This window comes from Hippocampus guttulatus, chromosome 23 (assembly GCF_054856545.1).
Source record: "Hippocampus guttulatus isolate MCC_2025c chromosome 23, RoL_Hgut_1.0, whole genome shotgun sequence".
In the NCBI taxonomy this organism is placed as follows: domain Eukaryota; kingdom Metazoa; phylum Chordata; class Actinopteri; order Syngnathiformes; family Syngnathidae; genus Hippocampus; species Hippocampus guttulatus.
In genome coordinates, this window is record NC_141283.1 from 1,120,211 (window position 1) to 1,136,679 (window position 16,469).

Below are 16,469 nucleotides of genomic sequence, written 5' to 3' on the forward strand. Positions count from 1 at the left end.
GGTGACACATAATGACAAATGCCAATAGCTTCTGTTGCGGTGTTATAACTCTTTCAGCCTATTTGAACACAACCATACAAACACAAACACACGTAGACAGATAATCACGTGCATAAGTTCTTTATCCTATGAAAGTAATTGACTAATATTACTGCCTTACTGAGGTGTACTCAGTGTACAGTACAATGTATCTGTACATTACGGTACTGCCCCCAGGTGGCCAACCTGTTCACACGTTTTTATTTTTATTGTGATATTCAAGTTATTTATTACATGGTCAGAAATTATTGAGTGCTATTTTCTTACATTACTCGAGAAGTGTATTGTATTCACAACAAAAACTTTTTTCTGAATAGTAAAATGCATCGATAAATATAATGCATTCGTAACCCGTCACGAATTAGGCATGAGACGTCATCAGCCGCATCTCTGTCCGTGGTGCTGATGTCTAGTCACGTGACCGTTCCCTCTCCACCACATCCGCCGCCTCTTTATTAAATCCGTTCTCCTCTCTTTTCTCGCTTTCACCATTGAGCAGATACAAAGGAAACTGCTTGGCCTGCATTCTCAATTCAACCGGCAAACGAGCGGCCGCCGATTTGATCCCTTTCCTTTCCCTTGCAATCGCCATTTTTTCCTCCATCCTTCCACCCATCCAAGCAGAGGCGTCATGGACAGCGACTACTTGGAGAACCCCCTTTACAGCGAGCTCAAAGGCTTTTGCAGGAAAGTCCAGGAGGCCTACAATGAGCTCAAGGAGGAACTGACACCCTACAGGGATGAGCGCTTTTACAGGTGCCCCGCTTACGTGAAATAGCAAGACATTACTGATGCTAGTGACGTCATGTATTTGGATAGATAGATAGATAGATAGATAGATAGATAGATAGATAGATAGATAGATAGATAGATAGATAGATGGACAAAAATAGTTTCATTTTTCTGCTTTTCAAAATAACAATACGGTATTTAGACTGGTGGGGGAATAGAGATAAATAAAAACAATAGCGTTGAATTAAACTTTTTTAATACGACCATATTTCAATTATTAAATATATATATTTTAGTGCAATAATCATATTCAAAATTGGATAGACATATCAAATTAAAAATGTATCGAATATGTACACGCGAATCAAAACGCTCAAGCAAAACGCTGACGTTGCAGGCTTTCTTTTCCTGCTCCGCCCCTCTTTGGATGGTGTCACACTACACTCGTGTTTTCACCCAGCTGGCTTCTTCAACGCGGATGTAGTCTCACCGTCAAAGCGACTTTTCTTGACAAAACGGCACAAATGGAGCCGTAAGTGTTACGTTACACCGTCATCGTGATGTTTATAAATGAGAAAGGCAATCAACTACCGGGTTTTGATGCGCCATATGCTTCTGGTACCGCATGCTAATGTGGGAAACTAGCTATGATGACATACCTGTGTTGGAATTTTTTTGCAGGATATTGGTCAATAATGGAACTCGAATGGCGTCTTGTGTGTCTTATTTGTCTCCCAATGTAGACTGGCGCCCATGCGCCTCTACACACTGTCCAAAAGACATTTCGTATTGGTCTTCGTGCTCTTCCTCGCTTGTTTCGGCCTCACAGTTTTAATCGGAATTGCAGGTATGTACATAACAGTTGTATATCTTACTCTGCGTTTATAAATTACTATTAAATGTTTCTTGTAAAATGCGTTTTTTTTTTAATAGGCCCAAAGATTCTTTCTGAGCAGGTGTATAATGGGGACCAGTTCCTTGCCAAAAATGTCTCCGTTCAGGTCAGGTGATAAAGTTGGTCTGGTGACTTGTAATTAATTGTTACGCAAAGTATTTCTACCTTATTGAAGTCTTTTTCTCTCATAAACTGAAAAAATATTACATTAATATCTCGGGAATTGTTTATTTGCCGTAGTATGTTTTTGTTCTTGTAAAATTGCAACTTGCCCCCACCACCCCAATTTCAAATTTATTAACATATCGTTGTCCCCCCCTTTCCTATTTCTTCTTTGTGGTATGTTGTTAATTATTTGCAGAGTGCAAATTCATACATTTGTAATTCTTATATTTTCAGACTGGGCCCTTCGGTCTAATTTCCCCTCCTCTCACCACATATCATCAGCAGCTGTGGCTCACCTGTGTGATTCAGGCTCAACACAGCAATGGTAAGAATATTTTTGAAATAGCAGAAATGAAAGCTCCTCAATGATTTGAGGCCTGACTTGGAGTCAGTCCCAAGGAGTCATGCCCTATCGCACGCTTGGGTGGTTTCAGCGCACAATGACAATTGCTCACTATTCGGGCCTCATTCTTAATGGATTGCCCTCGTTGTCTGCTGCAGTGGGCGACTTCCAGCAGCCTTTTGAGATCGACGTGGAGCTCAAGGGTGTGTTGCCGGATGCCAGCGTGACGCATGTCAACAGCGTCCGCAGCAAGTCGCGAACGCTACACTGCGGTACCGTGAGTGTCGCCTTCCACTCGGACCCCCCCCCCCCCCCCCAACAAATGCATCATTAACGCGTCGCCTGAACTTGTTGCAGAAATGCGACGAGATCATCGTGCTGCATCTGGGCTACCTCAACTACAGCCAATACCAAGTCACGGTCAGCTTCAGAGGCCTTGAAAACATCACATATGACCTTAAGGTCAACTTTGTGGTGAGATATCCAAACACATTGATCATGGCAATTCTTGTCGACAGTTTGATTCACAAGTAATATGTGTTTAGTGGAAAACCTACAATCCCACCTTTTCCCAAGTGGAGATCTGGTTCCGCTTTGTCTTTGTGCTGTTGACCTTCATGGTCACGGTGAGGTTCATTTGACGTTCTTTCAAGCACAATTCGGGACCGTTGTTAGCGAGCGGACATTTTAAGTCATCCTTTTGTGATCTCTTTACTCTCAGTGTCTCTTTGCTCACTCGCTGAGGAAGTTTTCCATGCGGGACTGGGGCATCGAGCAGAAGTGGATGGCCATCCTCATGCCTCTGTTGCTGCTCTACAATGGTATTTCTCTCTCATAGCTTATGCAACTAAAGTGGTACTTTGACACACTTGCGAGCTTTGGCTACAAAGTGTGGGGGAAAAAAAGAATGAGAGCATCAGTTGGCTTGCGTGTTGCCTTCCAGATCCGTTTTTCCCGCTGTCCTTCCTGGTGAACAGCTGGTTTCCCCGGACGTTGGACGCCTTCTTCCAGGCTCTGTTCCTGTGCGCCCTGCTGCTCTTCTGGCTCTGCGTCTTCCACGGCATCCGTGTTCAGGTAGATCCCGTGTCGTCGTCGTCGTCACCGTGGCGTTGAGTATGTATTGCGAGCGGCGTTTCATGCCACGCAGGGCGAGCGGCGATGCCTGACCTTCTACCTGCTGAAGGTGATCATCGTGGGCCTTCTGTGGCTGTCGGCCGTCACGCTGGGCATTTGGCAGACGTGAGTTTTATTTGTCCGCCTTTGGCATCTGAATCAATGCAGAAATTCCGTCTGATTCTTAATTTGATGAGGCCGTAGAAATGAAATATTTTCTCTTTGTGGGACTCATAGGGTCAATGAAGTCCAAGACCCCACCTACCAGTACTATGTGGACATCCAGAACTTTGAGGTGGGTGAAGTCATTTGTCCATTTTTGACGCCATTTTGAAAGAGTTTTCCCGTTGAATCAAAAGTTGTATCCTCCCAGGGCATGAAGTTGTTCTTCCTGATTATCGTTGTCCTCTACGTCCTCTACTTGACCTTCCTGATTGTCAGAGCCTGCTCGGAACTCAAGAACATGCCCTACTCAGGTTTCATGCCTCTTAGCAAAAAAAAAAAAAAGAAAAAGTGAACCACTGTTTCGTGTATTCATTTTGGGTTTGACTCGTTTGTAGATCTGCGGCTCAAATTCTTGACAGCGCTGACATCTGTGGTCCTCGCTATAAGGTACGAGTGCTCATCGATGTCTCCTAATTGGTTCACAGTCGCACCCAACTGCGCCTTTTCTGTCCTCAGCTTGGTCATTCTTTACTTGAGGTTCGGTGCCAAGGCGCTCCAGGACAATTTTGTGGCCGATTTGTCCACGCACTACCAAAACTATATCCTTTCAACGTGACCGTGACATGCAAACATTCTGCTCATCCATCTTTTTTAAGTTTGTCAATTGTCCTTAACTCGGGCCGTACCAGCCGAGTTTTTGTCCTTTTACGGACTGCTCAACTTTTACTTGTACACGTTGGCGTTTGTGTACTCTCCCTCCAAAAATGCCCTTTATGGTAAGTCGTGGCAATGAAAACACTTTTCTCATCCGATTGATAATAAGACTGAAACGGCGATTGATTCATTTTGGGTTCATCTGTCTGTCAAGACTCTCAGTTGAAAGATAATCCCGCTTTCTCCATGCTAAACGACTCCGACGACGACGTCATCTACGGGTATGTTTGCGCAACATATCCTGTTTTTGGGCGAGTTAACCTCCAATGGCGAATTGAGTTGATGTTGGTTTGTTCCTTTCAAAAGGAGTGATTATGAGGAAATGCCTTTGCAAAACGGACGCGCCATCAAAGCGACCACCAAGTTCCAGGACGAGAGCGATAGCGACTGATACGGTGGAGGCAAACAAACAACAACAACAAAAAAGCATCATGTTTATGTGTAAATAAGAAATATTTTCACAATGATACTCTGCAAGTGTACTGTACATATGAATATTTTTAAGAACAGGGCCACTTCTCCAGAAATGGACTGTACTGTAGTTCTACTGAAAATGGAGGATTGTCATTTTTTTTATTTGTTTGTTTTTTGGAAATCGCAAGATTTATTTGCCGTTCACGACCAGCATTTCTTCACGATAAAGGAGTAATAGGGCCACTCTAAAACAAAAACAGATGTAAAATTATGAGGGGGTTGGGGGTACCGTCATGCTCCGAGAATGAAGTCGGAATGTTTCAGAAATGAAGACTAAAGATTTATTCTTACACATCTCATGTAATGTGACCACATGATTCGTCATGTTGCAATTGTCATATTATGAGAGGACATTTGAGATTGAAGTTGTATCATAAGAACATAGTTTAAATTCCTGAACGTCAGAAAATTACAACTTTTTTTTGTTTGTTTTGCTTGTAAATGAGAATTTCAGCCTCATCCTAATCATGTGACATAATTCTGTTCAGTTTGACCTTAATATTCTTTTGGATGTCACACGTCAAGCTTTTGAAGTAATATGAAAAGTGCAAATATTAATAAGCGTTTTTTATCTTTTGTTGTTGTTTTGGAAAGACAGTCAACATTTTGTACCCTTTCTGTTCAACTACTGATTTCTGTACTACTGCTGTGGTTGTCAGTGCAAGCTACTGTGTGACATCAAGTGTGACCAAAAGTTTTTTTTTTCTCACATTGTGATGATTAGGAAGTAAACACGATGGCTTGTCAGCGCTGCATTCATGTACAGTATAGTAAGTGCCAAAGCTGTGTTTCTGCATTTATTCCAAATCACAGGGGCAGTACTGTACCATATTTCTTACTGTCTGGGAGGCGGGGAAAGTTTTTTCTGTAAATGCACTTTTTTGTTTGTATTTATTTGTTGACATTTGGTCCTGTATCGTTTAATGAATTATGCGAATTTGTACTTCTATCGACTGCTGTTGCCATTTTCTTACATACTACTGTCCACCATTGCCTTTTACATAGATGTGTTAAAACAGGATGTAAACTTTGTTTTCTTCACCACACAGTGCACTCATATGCCAAACGTTTGCCGCCCTTTGCTTCGTCCAAGTTGACAGGGAGCCCAAACACACATCATCACGTGTATTCCAATCGACCTGGTGCCTTTTCTTCCTGTCAAACTGATGAGTAAACGGCCAACATGTACTCAGTTTCAAATGCTGTAACGAGACGGCGGGTCCTGACGTGTTTCAAATCAAGGACATACAAAATAAATACAATCTCTTTGAAAATAATAAATGGTTAATTTTTATTGGATTATCCATCATACGCACGTGGAAAAGCGGCCAAGATGATGGCCAAAGACGTTTTCACATTCAGGTTGCCAAACCAAAAACGGTGACGATGCAACACATGGACTTGTTCTCCCACTTTACTGCACAGCTTCCTATTTGGGACAACAAAAGGTGAGCATTGTTTGAGAAAACAATAATGTAAAACTATTCACCTTTCGAAAACTCTCATTGATTTAAACTGCACCGGTATAATTATTTTACCGTCAGTAGCGTTGTCCCAGAAGCACGAGCTGGCAGTCTGCAGCCCGGCCCCGTTGTTCTGCATGATGATACAAGTGACTTGAAACAAAAGTCAGAGAAGTGTTATGAATCCGTGCAAGATTAGATGACTATTACTCTGGAATATACACACTGACCGATATATTTGAAAGGCTTTCCCAGCTTGCACAGTTGACTGAGGCACTGCTCCACAATGGTGGTGCTCCACTGGTTCACCCGGACGTGTTGGTAAGAGCTCGTGCCGATGGTTGTTTCTATGGACTGCGGTAGAAATCCCGCAATGTTTAACATGTACAGTACATTCTTTAAAAATTATTCTCATTGTTAATTTTATTATAATATCATTGTAATTAGTTGGTACGGGCGAGTATCAGTATCGCGTTAATCATAAGAAATTCAATTAGGATAAATTGTTCAGTAAACTTTCTACAACGATGTTCAAAAGTATGCATGAAACGGTTTATTTTACTACTTTGTTCCTATTTACAAGACAATAACGAATTATGTAATTAAAGAGTGAGAAAATAGATATATTTAAAAGCACAAAACGGCTAAATTAATTCAATTCTATATATATGTATTACAGGACTATGTAAACACTCGTTGGGTCGGATCAACGAAGACCCGTTTAAAAACTATTCCAATAATTTCGAAACACTGGGAAAATGACTAACTTTAAGATCCACCACACGTTCGTGGTTACCGTATCCATAGCAACCAATACGTCGCTAAACGGAACACCGTTAGCTAGCTAGCTAACAGAACAAGAACCCACAGAATCGGATTAAAATGTGTGCATATTTTTCCAACTTACGTCTTTTATTAACTTGCTGACATCTTCCACGACAAACGTAGTCTGTTGGCGTGACAAACAAATAAGAAAAGTGCTTCAATCACAGCGATCGCAGTCGCATTTAACTTAGTGATGTTTTAATTTTTGTTTTTACATAATCGGGTCCAAGTGTAAAATGAAACCATGACTTATTTACAGTTAAAATAATCATATTGATAACATACCTCTTCTTCGCCTTCCTCCATTTTGGTGCAAAAGGCAAAAACTGTCTGCTCCGAACACAACTTCCGCTTAGTTCTGCACAAGGAACCGTCCCGTCACAATAAAAGTGTTTCCACGGCAACGTATAAACGTCGAACGATAGCGATAAAGTTCCTTCTTTCGCAGACCACGCTAAATTGAACACTTAATTAGGAATAAAATGTCACCTCGTTTTAATTACATCTGATGGAGGACAATGGACTACCAAATTCCTCTTCGGCTGAATATTTTTGAACGTTAAAAACTTCAATTTTAATGATAGCAATTGTTAAGAGAGTACATTTTTACACAGACATTGTTAGTTTAAGAATGTGTTTCAAAATCAAATTCAAATCTCAAATGCATCCTCAGCAACAAAAATACGTCTAAACTGTTACACTTTTACCCTGAAGCATGCTTATATTGAATAACCTTTTCCATTTTATCCACACTGAGAGCACGTTTGGGGGAAAATGCTTTTTGTTTGCTTATGCATTTTATATAAACAGTGTACCTTTCTTTAGAGGTTATGTAACTATCTATATAATTATCTCACATATATAACCACTAACAATTATTTGTCATTGCTTGTTCTGTTACAGAAAGGTAATACGAGAAAACATACTCAACGTGGTTTATTATATCCAAAAACAGTAATTTCCTTGCATCGTTTTAATGATTCAAAAGTGATGTGCACAAAATCAAACCAAAGCAGAATGTCATGATTTCTCCCGACGTTTTTCCCCCCAGTGGTGTCTCATTTTTGTGTGATGGTGAAGGAATTCTGGTCTATGAGCTTTCCAACTCTCTCCTGTAGGGTCTGGACCACCTCAACCAGGATAAACACATGCGTGTCATCCAGGTCCTTCAGGATGAACTTCTTCCCCAGGGCCATGGTCTCATCCAGGTACAGGAGGAACTGTTTCATGGCAGGGTCGCTTCGAAACACAGACAAAAGACTCGTTTTAATACCTCCAGTAACTCATCGACATATCGAAAGATGTACAACGGTCTTTTACCATTCGACAAGGACGCCTTTGTGCACGTTGACCATATTGACCGGTAGATTTGAGACCTGTTGTTGGAAAACAACATTACTAACCTAGGCAGCCGTGAACTATTGCATCCGCAAAGCCAATAATACCCATAGTGTGCTAACGTCTAAACCCCCGCGGCTAAAGCGACGTTACCATCAGTGGGGTTCCCACGTTTAGTACACGACAGCATAGATATTAAGTATATTTAAAATAGGACGAATTTAACCAACCTGTAAACTGTTATTATTGTTCGACGCTAGCTTGTGCGTCTCATTATGATGACGACATACGGCAGGTGCGTACGGACAACTTCTGCCTCGTTGTCCTCAAATACTGATGCTTTTAATACGTTATAAGTAGGAATTTACAAGACTGTACTATGCAAAAATGTAATGTAGAATGTCTTGTCATGTTTATGAAAATAATAATAATGAAAATAATTGTCAAAAATGGTAAAACTCAAGATTTTTCTTCAGCTGTACTTGCGTTGACTGTTGACTTGGTTGGCACAGTTAGCATGTGAGCTAGGTTAAACAAGTGATAAATGAATATCTTATGAGTCCGAAAAGAAGTGACTTAATTGATACCCCCAACTTAACACGTTTTATTCTCACTATTATTTGTGAAATGTGTAATGCAAAATAATTTTTAAAAAGGCATTTGAACAGTGGTAGTTGAAGTTGTACATCAAAATGGGTCCCTAAATTCAGCATAAATAAACAACAAGTGTAACGCTGGTCTTAAATACTTCATGGTAAGCCAGTGTCAAGGTTAAAAAAAACATTAAGAATCATGTCTGAAATAAATAAAATGGTCGGTCTAATTTGAGAAAAATAAAAGCAGGTGGACATTTTTTTTGTTACACCAACAACTTTTAAAATAAGTGTTGAAATCCACTTTGTGAGAGATCAGCATCCAGTTTACTATCACTACTGGCAACTCTTCACTGCGATTGAAATATTCGTGATGAGTAAAGTTGGCTATGATGAAGAGTTGTGGTTCAGGGTTGCTTGGAGTGTCCTGGGATGAAAAGTTGTCGTCATCGACCGATGGAACTGTGCAGTGTTTCCTGGATGAACCGGAGGCTGCGCTTGTACAAAAACGAGTCCTTCCTCTCTGGTTTGCAGATGCTGAGATGATCCACGTCCACCTCGATCAAGTCCCCGATGCCGATATCTGGAACCACAATAAGGCCGCGCAAGGTGAGGAGGGGTCAAGCTATGAAATATCATGTGTATAAATCAGGTTTGTGGAGTGTTCGCCCATCCCTCAAATGCCAAATTAATCAACCAAGTAAAAGCTTTTATCTTCCCATTTCTGGAAATGTGCCTGTCAATGAGTTGTTTTGATTTTTATAATACAAGCTGGTGGTACTTACTGGCAGACTGTGCTGGCACCACCAGTATCTTGATCATCGGACCAATGTTTGTGGGCAGCGTCTCTGCAAAGCTTAGCACCTTGATCTCTTTTTCTTTGGCCATATTCAAGAAGTTCTCGTTCAGGTCACGCAGTGCCGGAGAGTCTACAAACATTACCGAGTGTTATTTGTCTAAAAGACAAAAAGTCAACCGTTTTACATTTCGGATCCCAGGGTTGCCTTCACTCACTGACCTCTGCAAAGCTCTCTGACCTCGATGGAAGGGAAAAGTAGATAGCGGACATTGACTGAGTATTCTGCCATGAAGGTGCCGTGATGGGGAACGCTGTAGAACAAAATGCCTTTGGTGTTTTGGAACAGATCGCTCATGTCTGGATCCTCCGAGGCATCGATCAGCATTTTTTTCACAAGCAAGCCTGACAAGAGAAATTCAATGACGAGAGAAGGGAAACAGTGTCGGTAAGTGAAAGTAATGTATTGCGATGTCAAGCGCTATCCTATTTTTAGTCTGTGTAATTTTGTGAACCTCTTATCCTCACACCAGACATTGTTTTGACCGGTCCAAAGACACTCGATGTGAACACTCGATACGCTCAGGTAGCCATACCTCCCATACTGTGAGCTACCCAGACCACCGGCCGGTCTCCAACTCCCGCCATCTTCAGCTTTTTGAGTAGCTCTCGACTCCTGAAGGCCAAGGACTTTCTGAGGAGAGACGAATCCAGAAAGAATGAACGATTTGGAACGACAGTTTTCCCTCATATATTGGCCAGGATCTCTGACCTCTGATTCTCGGCAGGGCACTTGGCCACCCAGTCACTAAGGTGGCTGTCGTATTCCACCGATAACACCCTCAGATTCGGACAGTCCGCTGCTAGCCACGTCTGTTCAGCAGAGGACATCGCATTTCCGCATCAGCGCAAAAGACTCGCCCACGCGCGAGCGACGCCGCCGTTTTGGCGCGCTCACCTTTGGCCAGCACTCCGTGTAATCATCCCCGCTGTCTTCGTCGTTCTCGTCTTGTAACGCATTTCGATCCCGCTGGCGCCACGTCTTAAAAGCCGCCCCCAGGATGCCGTGGATGAACAGCACGTCTGCTTTGATCGGCTGGCTGCAATCGGCCACAAAAAAAAAAAAAAGACTTGCTTCTGGAAAACGACAACATAGTCGAGATTATTGAAAGAAGCGACGTGCTTTCCTACTTGCCGCGTGTTTGCGGGTGGAGGACGTAGACGCCGTCTTGGTACTTCTCCTTCACCGTCTCTCTGTCCAAGTTGGCCAGGGCGCGAGCTGCGTGAGATGCCTCCATGACGTGAGGAGACTGCACCATCTCAGCCAGCACTGACAGCCACCCTGGATGGATAAGTCAAAGTACGTCGTCGTTTTAACGTAAAACGAGAGAGCCCTTTTGTCGTATGTGGTTCACACCTGACTCCACGATGGCCCGGTGAACTCTCTCGTTAAGCGCCAGGTTCCCGATGATCCGTACAATGTTCCTCTGTATATTCTTGGAGTCTCTGCGGAGCTGATAGACCCTCTGAAGGAGCTGCAGGCCTCCGTTGGACACGATGTGGTCACAGTGGCTCCTGACCTGCGGCGAGAGGCGTTTCCGTGCTTGTTCGGGAAGGCTGACGCGACTTGAGAGGTATACGACGGTACCTTGGAGTGCTGCACCAGAGCCTGTAGGCAGAAGGACTCCACCTTCTCCGAGGGAACAGACGTGAGGCTCTGGGCGTAAGGTAAGCCGTTGCCACCGAAACACCAGAGGCCACCCTGCAGCAGCACGACGTCGGAGGAAAACGAGGATGAACACGATTGGGCTACAAAGGCTCAGGGCAGAGCCATCTTTACCCTCTGCGCTGCTAACGCCTGAGTGCTTTCTCTGAGGGCCAGCGAGGTGAAGTACTGAACGCATTTGTCCACTTCCGATTGCGGCAGGGAGGCCAGCAGTTGCCTCAGACCGTCCTCTGCAGAGAAACCCTGTCAGGCAAATAGCAGGTGTCAGTAAAACTACAGAGGTGCTAATTTTTCAGGGCGATTCTTACATCATCAAGGTCAGGGAGTGCCGGCGGACGCAGGAAGAATCTCAGGTCTGCTCGAGGCGTTCGAGCAAGGCCCACTGCGGTCCTCTGGTCTATCACCTGGGCCGCGGTCTGGTACTGGTAGTCTTCATCGTCAATATCAATACCGATCATGTGATTGGAATGCGGTCCGTGTCGTGTCATAGAACAGCGGCGCATGCGACTTTACCGTGCCAGTGGCAATTGTCCGCCAGTTCCTGCGCAGCTTGAATTCTGAGTGCACGATTCTCGGACTGCGTCCTCTTCAGCAGGATCCATAAGGCCACCTCGTGTGGGTCTGCGTCCACGTTACTGAGCCGTTCTAAAAAAAACAAAAAAAAAACAAATACGGACAAAGTAAAATGAATGATGCAAGAAAAATCAATCTAACCACGGTACATCTACCTATTGACCCTACAGAGTCTACAGAACTACCGTCAGATTAGCATGTCTAGCTATTGACAAACCTTGCAAATATTGCGTCACCCACCAGGCAGCTGTTTAATAAAAGATACAAAATAAATGTGGTTTTTTTTCAACAGAAACCATCAGGGATGTTCATGCTTTTGGAGTTTTACAAAAGTACATGAACACAAATTTAGTTTATTTGTAAAATGCTTCTTTTTTTCTCCATAATCAGTCTTCATCATCAACGCATCCGTTTCTTACCATCTAATGACCGCAGCAGAAGCCGCGAAGAAATTTCCAGGAAGCGCCTTGCCGCTTTGTGGAGTTCCCTCCTTGTCTTGTGTGTGAGCTCTGGAAAATATCCACGAGAAAAAAAAAGAAGGCTTTTTAACGTTTTAAATATAAGCATTTATTCATGATGAGGATCGCCAGTTCGTAAGCGGTGAGGGAGGATGGGCTCACTTCCTCGGAGAACCCCTGCAAAGGGGAAGTGAGCCAACAGCCAGGAAATAAAAACAGTTGAATGAGGAAGCAGGGAGAGGAAGCGATGACAGAAGATGTCACTGAGCACCTGGACAAGCTATCAACTTTGTAGTCATTTCAGGGAAAAAAAACAAAGTCACTCCCGTCAGCATTTTTGCCAGATGCCAGTTTACAGACAAGACAAGGGTCTCTCATTTCATGGATTCAAAAATGTCAGAAAACCCAACAACGCCACGATGAGAGTCTCTGAAAATTGTTCACAAATCACCCAATGAATGCTCACAGATGTACCTGCAGCGACGTTCTCTTTTTCATCAGAGGGACTTGCTCGCAGGTAGATATAAGACTTGTACTTCTCCTGCAGAATCGCACTGGTATCAATGGTCACCGCCTTGTCCAAGGCCACCACCTCATAAGTGATGAAAAGGCAGCCTCTGCAGAAGTGGAACCATCAAGACACAAACCTCCAGAAATTCGGTAAGTTTTGAATACCTACCCGAACACCGCAGCTCCTGTTACTTTAGCAATCTTCCCTGGAAGGGAGAAAAAATAGATTTAAATGGTTGCTACACATGCATCAGTCACCTTCTTTCAACGACAACTCACTTAGATCCCTCGACCGCAGCGCCTTGGTCACGCCGGGCAACCCGGCCGTGCTGAGTCTCCTGCATCGAATCAAGCGCAGTGCAGTCGCAGACATCCTCCAGGAACTTGGAGGTGACAAACACACACGAAAGCCAGCTCAGCAACACGGACAGGTCATTCCTCTAATAATCGTGCTCGGGGGGACTATGGAGCATGTTCTCTTTGTTCTGCTGAAGCGCCGAGATCTTTTATGTCAACTTCATCAACGGACATTTGGAGGATTTTACGATGACGTAGAAAAAACACAGAGACGAAGTGGAACATGTACAGCTTGACTTTATCAGGTAAACATAGTTTCGAGACGCCGAAAATACTAAAAGTAACAAACGGGTCCTCAGCAAAAGGCGTGGCCGGTCAAATGACTTAACATTTAACGGTTAAAACGAGCCTGCGTTATCCTAACGCAACATCAACCGTATCACCGCGCATATACGAAGCCAAACTAACAACGATGACAGCGACATTTAAACCGTCAACGCGTATGACGTCAAGTTTGGTCGCGAGGTGCAGTGAAGCTGTTCTATTCGTAGTGTCATATTGCGAAATTAAACCAGTCACCGGGGTTCTAAATAGTCACGAACGAGTTTTGTCCAGCTGATGCGGTGCCCCTGTCGTTGCAAAATATGTCGCATAAATAATACGTCACAGCTCCGTGAATTTGATGAAAACACCACTTGCATGAACTCCAGTGCGTTGTAAATATACACTCAGGCTCAGGGGCTTTAGTTGAAAGTAACATGTGTAGAAATACATTTTTTAACGTGTATAAATATTTTTTAATGATAATTTGTTTGTGTGTTTGTACACATACAATGAGCTCATTGTTTACCTTGCTATGACCAGCATTTTTAATACATTTTAATACAGAAGCAGCATTTACCTCATTTCTGAAAGTCAAATGCATATGATTTTTTTTCTGCAAGGCAAAACATTTTAAATTGAAGACACCTATCATAGACTCAAAACAACATTTTTACTTGAATGGTCCATTCCATGTAGTGGTTCATGATGATACAAATCAAATCAGGTTTTTAAAATCCTTTTCCAGAGTTTCAGAGAACAGTCTGGTCCGCTCTTCCTAGGTATGCGTTTCCTGATAGGCCCGAATAATGCTCTCATAAGCAGGAGGAGGGGTTTGTGTAGCCTGGAAACCCCTTATGCCGTCCCCCCAAAATGAGTGGGGTCTGGCAAGGGTGCCGGCCGCGTGGGCTGATCCGGTGGAGGTGGTCAACACCGGCGTGCGGGGCAGCGACGCCTGGCTCCCTTCCTCCGCCTCTCTGGCTATCTGGCTGCAGTGGAGGAGAGGGTGGAAAGTGGACGCCCTAAAGCTTGACTTGTGCCCCAACGGGTCGAGGGGATCCAGGCTCGAATTCTGACAGTGGAAGGTGAAAGCGGCGCTCAGCAGGCTGTTGTTGCTCCGCCGGTCATGGTTCTTGTTGTTGCTGCTGCTGCTGCGGTTGAAACCGGGGTGGCTTCTAGGGGAGGTGCGAGATTGGCGTGGAGGGGGGCTCCTGGTGATTCGCGCAGAGCCTGCTCTGCGCCGCGACAACCAAGTCAGGAACACGTAGACCAGGGCCCCCAAAACCAGTCCTACTGCCACGGAAACGCTGAAAGCTATGATCAGGGGGACTGGAAAAAACATTTCATGGAAGTCAGCGGTTCTCGACTTTTTTCACACCACGTCAACAACACTTCCTTCCTTAGATGGCTGACTTTGGTGAGGTCAAAGCCCATCTTTGTTTGGCATTGACATTTTCTCTCATCTTTTCATTCACATTGGTTTCATTGCATTGGAAGGAGAGTATCAGTTATGGCGGTTTTGCACCATTCAGATGGTTTTCAAAGCCATCAGTTTGAAAGAAAGAAGTTTCTGGAACGCGTCAGTGGTTTCAACCGTTTGACAGAGAACGAACACTATCGATTTTGACCCACTGCCTGGCAAAATTCCCCAAAAAATGTGAGGAATTATTGCTCTTGTGCAACGCAGTGTCGAAGTAGGTTATAAATAATATGCCTTGCTCTGTGGACGAAACCTTTGCAAGTGCTCACGGTGGAGACGGGAGAAAGAACGCGGCGGTTAAATCCTTGCTGGATGTCTGCCATGAACAACACATCAGTTTCCTCTCCATGCACTCTACCGCCTACCTTAAGAATCATCTGAAAGCTACATGATGTATGTTAAGGAAAAAAAAAAAAAGATATGTTTAGTGAACGTATGACGAAATTCCAGAGAGAAACGGAGAAAATTAGCACATGATAAGAGACACCAAGTTAGTCGAAAACTCACCAGCATCAAAAGACTGAACAATTTCCATGAAGAGATTCGTAGTGTTTACAGCCATGACTTGGCCTGCAGTGTCATCAGAGGACCAAAAAAATAAAAAAATCAGGACCACTCTTCCCCGCCTGCCCCCACCCCCCTTTGCTTGTCTCTTTTTACACACACTAATGGATTTTCCTGTCTTTCTGCAGACCTTCTTTCCTGTTCTTCTCTCCTCCCCTCTCCGCGCGTCTCAGCCTCCCTCGGCCCAAAGGCGCTCGAGGACTGACGGCTAAACTTTGCCGTTCCTCTTGTTTATGGGAGTGTTGAGGGGGGGGGGGGAGACGATGCTGTCACATTTCCTGCCCCCCCCCCCCCCCCGCCCCCTTAAATCCAGCTCCAGGAGCCGCTTATCTTTGCTGGACAGAGATCCTGGCGTTCGAGAGAGGGAGTGTTGCGTTTCCTCACTTCCTCTACCATCACTTCCGAGCTTGATAAGTGTCACCACGCACGAACGAGTTAGCCAGCCAACAATCCCGACTATTCTGTAATGAGTTTTAAAAGCGTCTTTTTACATTCTGTCTCATACTTTCCAAACTGCGTGCCAGATCAGTGGTCGTCTGGCCATTTCTGGGGGCAATGGCGCCAGGAAAAACATTTCTTTTGATAACCCTGACAAAGAACTCTGCAAACATAAGTGGACTTGAAATCAACGGGGTGACGAGTCAGTCTTGATAACGGCCTAGTCAGCACTGTCTCTAATCCCGTCCATCTGAAATTCATCACAGCAGATTTGGGGAAACATTCTTGTAATCGTGTTGGTATGAAGCTCGTGTTGCAAAGGCCGCACTACTTACGTCCAACACTCCAGACCAGTTTCATTAACAAAAACAAAAAAATAGTCTGAAACATTTATGGATACTGACATCATGGTATAGGAATGGCCAGAAAAAAAAACTTCTATTCGTG

The 16,469-nt window shown here is 43.9% G+C and overlaps 6 protein-coding genes across 8 annotated transcripts in view; 2 read left to right on the forward strand and 4 right to left on the reverse strand.

Annotated features, from left to right (window-relative positions):
- The first annotated feature begins 446 nt into the window (after positions 1–446).
- Positions 447–5,921, forward strand: LOC147185608 (transmembrane protein 181-like). 3 transcript variants are annotated; one of them, XM_086104589.1, is made up of 18 exons: positions 447–795; positions 1,169–1,303; positions 1,515–1,618; positions 1,705–1,772; positions 2,066–2,156; positions 2,333–2,451; positions 2,532–2,648; positions 2,720–2,800; positions 2,896–2,995; positions 3,118–3,248; positions 3,322–3,413; positions 3,525–3,582; positions 3,661–3,763; positions 3,848–3,899; positions 3,969–4,051; positions 4,139–4,228; positions 4,321–4,387; positions 4,473–5,921. In XM_086104589.1, exons 1-18 carry the CDS (start codon positions 671–673, stop codon positions 4,555–4,557), a joined length of 1,701 nt encoding a protein of 566 aa, XP_085960715.1. In that variant the 5' UTR covers positions 447–670; the 3' UTR covers positions 4,558–5,921. The 3 variants fall into 3 exon arrangements, with proteins under 3 accessions (XP_085960715.1, XP_085960713.1, XP_085960714.1); XM_086104587.1 differs by lacking the exon at positions 1,169–1,303; XM_086104588.1 differs by lacking the exon at positions 447–795 and having other exon boundaries at positions 1,075–1,303.
- LOC147185609 (dynein light chain Tctex-type 1-like) lies at positions 5,907–7,322 on the reverse strand. Its single transcript, XM_086104591.1, has 5 exons — positions 7,214–7,322; positions 7,011–7,052; positions 6,334–6,457; positions 6,179–6,256; positions 5,907–6,069 (listed from the first exon to the last, which is right to left on the reverse strand). Exons 1-5 carry the CDS (start codon positions 7,232–7,234, stop codon positions 5,999–6,001), a joined length of 336 nt encoding a protein of 111 aa, XP_085960717.1. The 5' UTR covers positions 7,235–7,322; the 3' UTR covers positions 5,907–5,998.
- Positions 7,323–7,849: 527 nt separating this feature from the next.
- On the reverse strand, positions 7,850–8,567 carry LOC147185610 (general transcription factor IIH subunit 5-like). Its single transcript, XM_086104592.1, has 3 exons — positions 8,497–8,567; positions 8,249–8,304; positions 7,850–8,167 (listed from the first exon to the last, which is right to left on the reverse strand). Exons 2-3 carry the CDS (start codon positions 8,281–8,283, stop codon positions 7,987–7,989), a joined length of 216 nt encoding a protein of 71 aa, XP_085960718.1. The 5' UTR covers positions 8,284–8,304; positions 8,497–8,567; the 3' UTR covers positions 7,850–7,986.
- A 279-nt stretch (positions 8,568–8,846) lies between these two features.
- Positions 8,847–13,887, reverse strand: LOC147185611 (protein SERAC1-like). Its single transcript, XM_086104579.1, has 17 exons — positions 13,799–13,887; positions 13,202–13,305; positions 13,092–13,128; positions 12,887–13,029; positions 12,374–12,463; positions 11,895–12,026; positions 11,690–11,811; positions 11,496–11,624; positions 11,304–11,417; positions 11,073–11,235; positions 10,847–10,997; positions 10,614–10,755; positions 10,428–10,528; positions 10,252–10,349; positions 9,878–10,060; positions 9,645–9,788; positions 8,847–9,442 (listed from the first exon to the last, which is right to left on the reverse strand). The coding sequence occupies exons 1-17, from the start codon at positions 13,870–13,872 to the stop codon at positions 9,306–9,308; spliced, it is 2,064 nt and encodes a 687-aa protein (XP_085960705.1). The 5' UTR covers positions 13,873–13,887; the 3' UTR covers positions 8,847–9,305.
- Positions 13,059–16,469, forward strand: part of LOC147185612 (nesprin-1-like) — a 101,117-nt gene continuing 97,706 nt past the window's right edge. The window contains exons 1-2 of the mRNA XM_086104574.1: positions 13,059–13,072; positions 13,206–13,312. The gene's annotated coding sequence lies outside the window, so the exon portion shown is untranslated. The remainder of the gene's footprint in view (positions 13,073–13,205; positions 13,313–16,469) is intronic.
- On the reverse strand, positions 13,972–15,808 carry LOC147185613 (myc target protein 1 homolog). The gene is made up of 2 exons (XM_086104590.1): positions 15,528–15,808; positions 13,972–14,869 (listed from the first exon to the last, which is right to left on the reverse strand). The coding sequence occupies exons 1-2, from the start codon at positions 15,580–15,582 to the stop codon at positions 14,319–14,321; spliced, it is 606 nt and encodes a 201-aa protein (XP_085960716.1). The 5' UTR covers positions 15,583–15,808; the 3' UTR covers positions 13,972–14,318.

Bases quoted from the DNA above. Each gene is read 5' to 3' on its own strand.
- LOC147185610 (XM_086104592.1), bottom strand. From the start codon at position 8,283: ATGGTCAACGTGCACAAAGGCGTCCTTGTCGAATG. The intron at 8,168-8,248 runs GTAAAAGACCGT...TGTGTTTCGAAG, and splicing joins AAAGGCGTCCTTGTCGAATG to CGACCCTGCCATGAAACAGT.
- LOC147185613 (XM_086104590.1), bottom strand. From the start codon at position 15,582: ATGGCTGTAAACACTACGAATCTCTTCATGGAAATTGTTCAGTCTTTT. The intron at 14,870-15,527 runs GTGAGTTTTCGA...TGTTTTTTCCAG, and splicing joins TGTTCAGTCTTTTGATGCTG to TCCCCCTGATCATAGCTTTC.
- LOC147185611 (XM_086104579.1), bottom strand. From the start codon at position 13,872: ATGCGACATATTTTGCAACGACAGGGGCACCGCATCAGCTGGACAAAA. The intron at 13,306-13,798 runs GTGACTGGTTTA...GTCACCTCCAAG, and splicing joins CGTGACTATTTAGAACCCCG to TTCCTGGAGGATGTCTGCGA. The intron at 9,789-9,877 runs GTCAGTGAGTGA...TAATGTTTGTAG, and splicing joins GGTCAGAGAGCTTTGCAGAG to ACTCTCCGGCACTGCGTGAC.
- LOC147185608 (XM_086104589.1), top strand. From the start codon at position 671: ATGGACAGCGACTACTTGGAGAACCCCCTTTACAGCGAGCTCAAAGGC. The intron at 1,304-1,514 runs GTAAGTGTTACG...CTCCCAATGTAG, and splicing joins AAAACGGCACAAATGGAGCC to ACTGGCGCCCATGCGCCTCT. The intron at 3,900-3,968 runs GTACGAGTGCTC...TTCTGTCCTCAG, and splicing joins TCTGTGGTCCTCGCTATAAG to CTTGGTCATTCTTTACTTGA.
- LOC147185609 (XM_086104591.1), bottom strand. From the start codon at position 7,234: ATGGAGGAAGGCGAAGAAGAG. The intron at 7,053-7,213 runs GTATGTTATCAA...TCACGCCAACAG, and splicing joins TGGAGGAAGGCGAAGAAGAG to ACTACGTTTGTCGTGGAAGA. The intron at 6,458-7,010 runs GTAAGTTGGAAA...TTTCTACCGCAG, and splicing joins TCAGCAAGTTAATAAAAGAC to TCCATAGAAACAACCATCGG.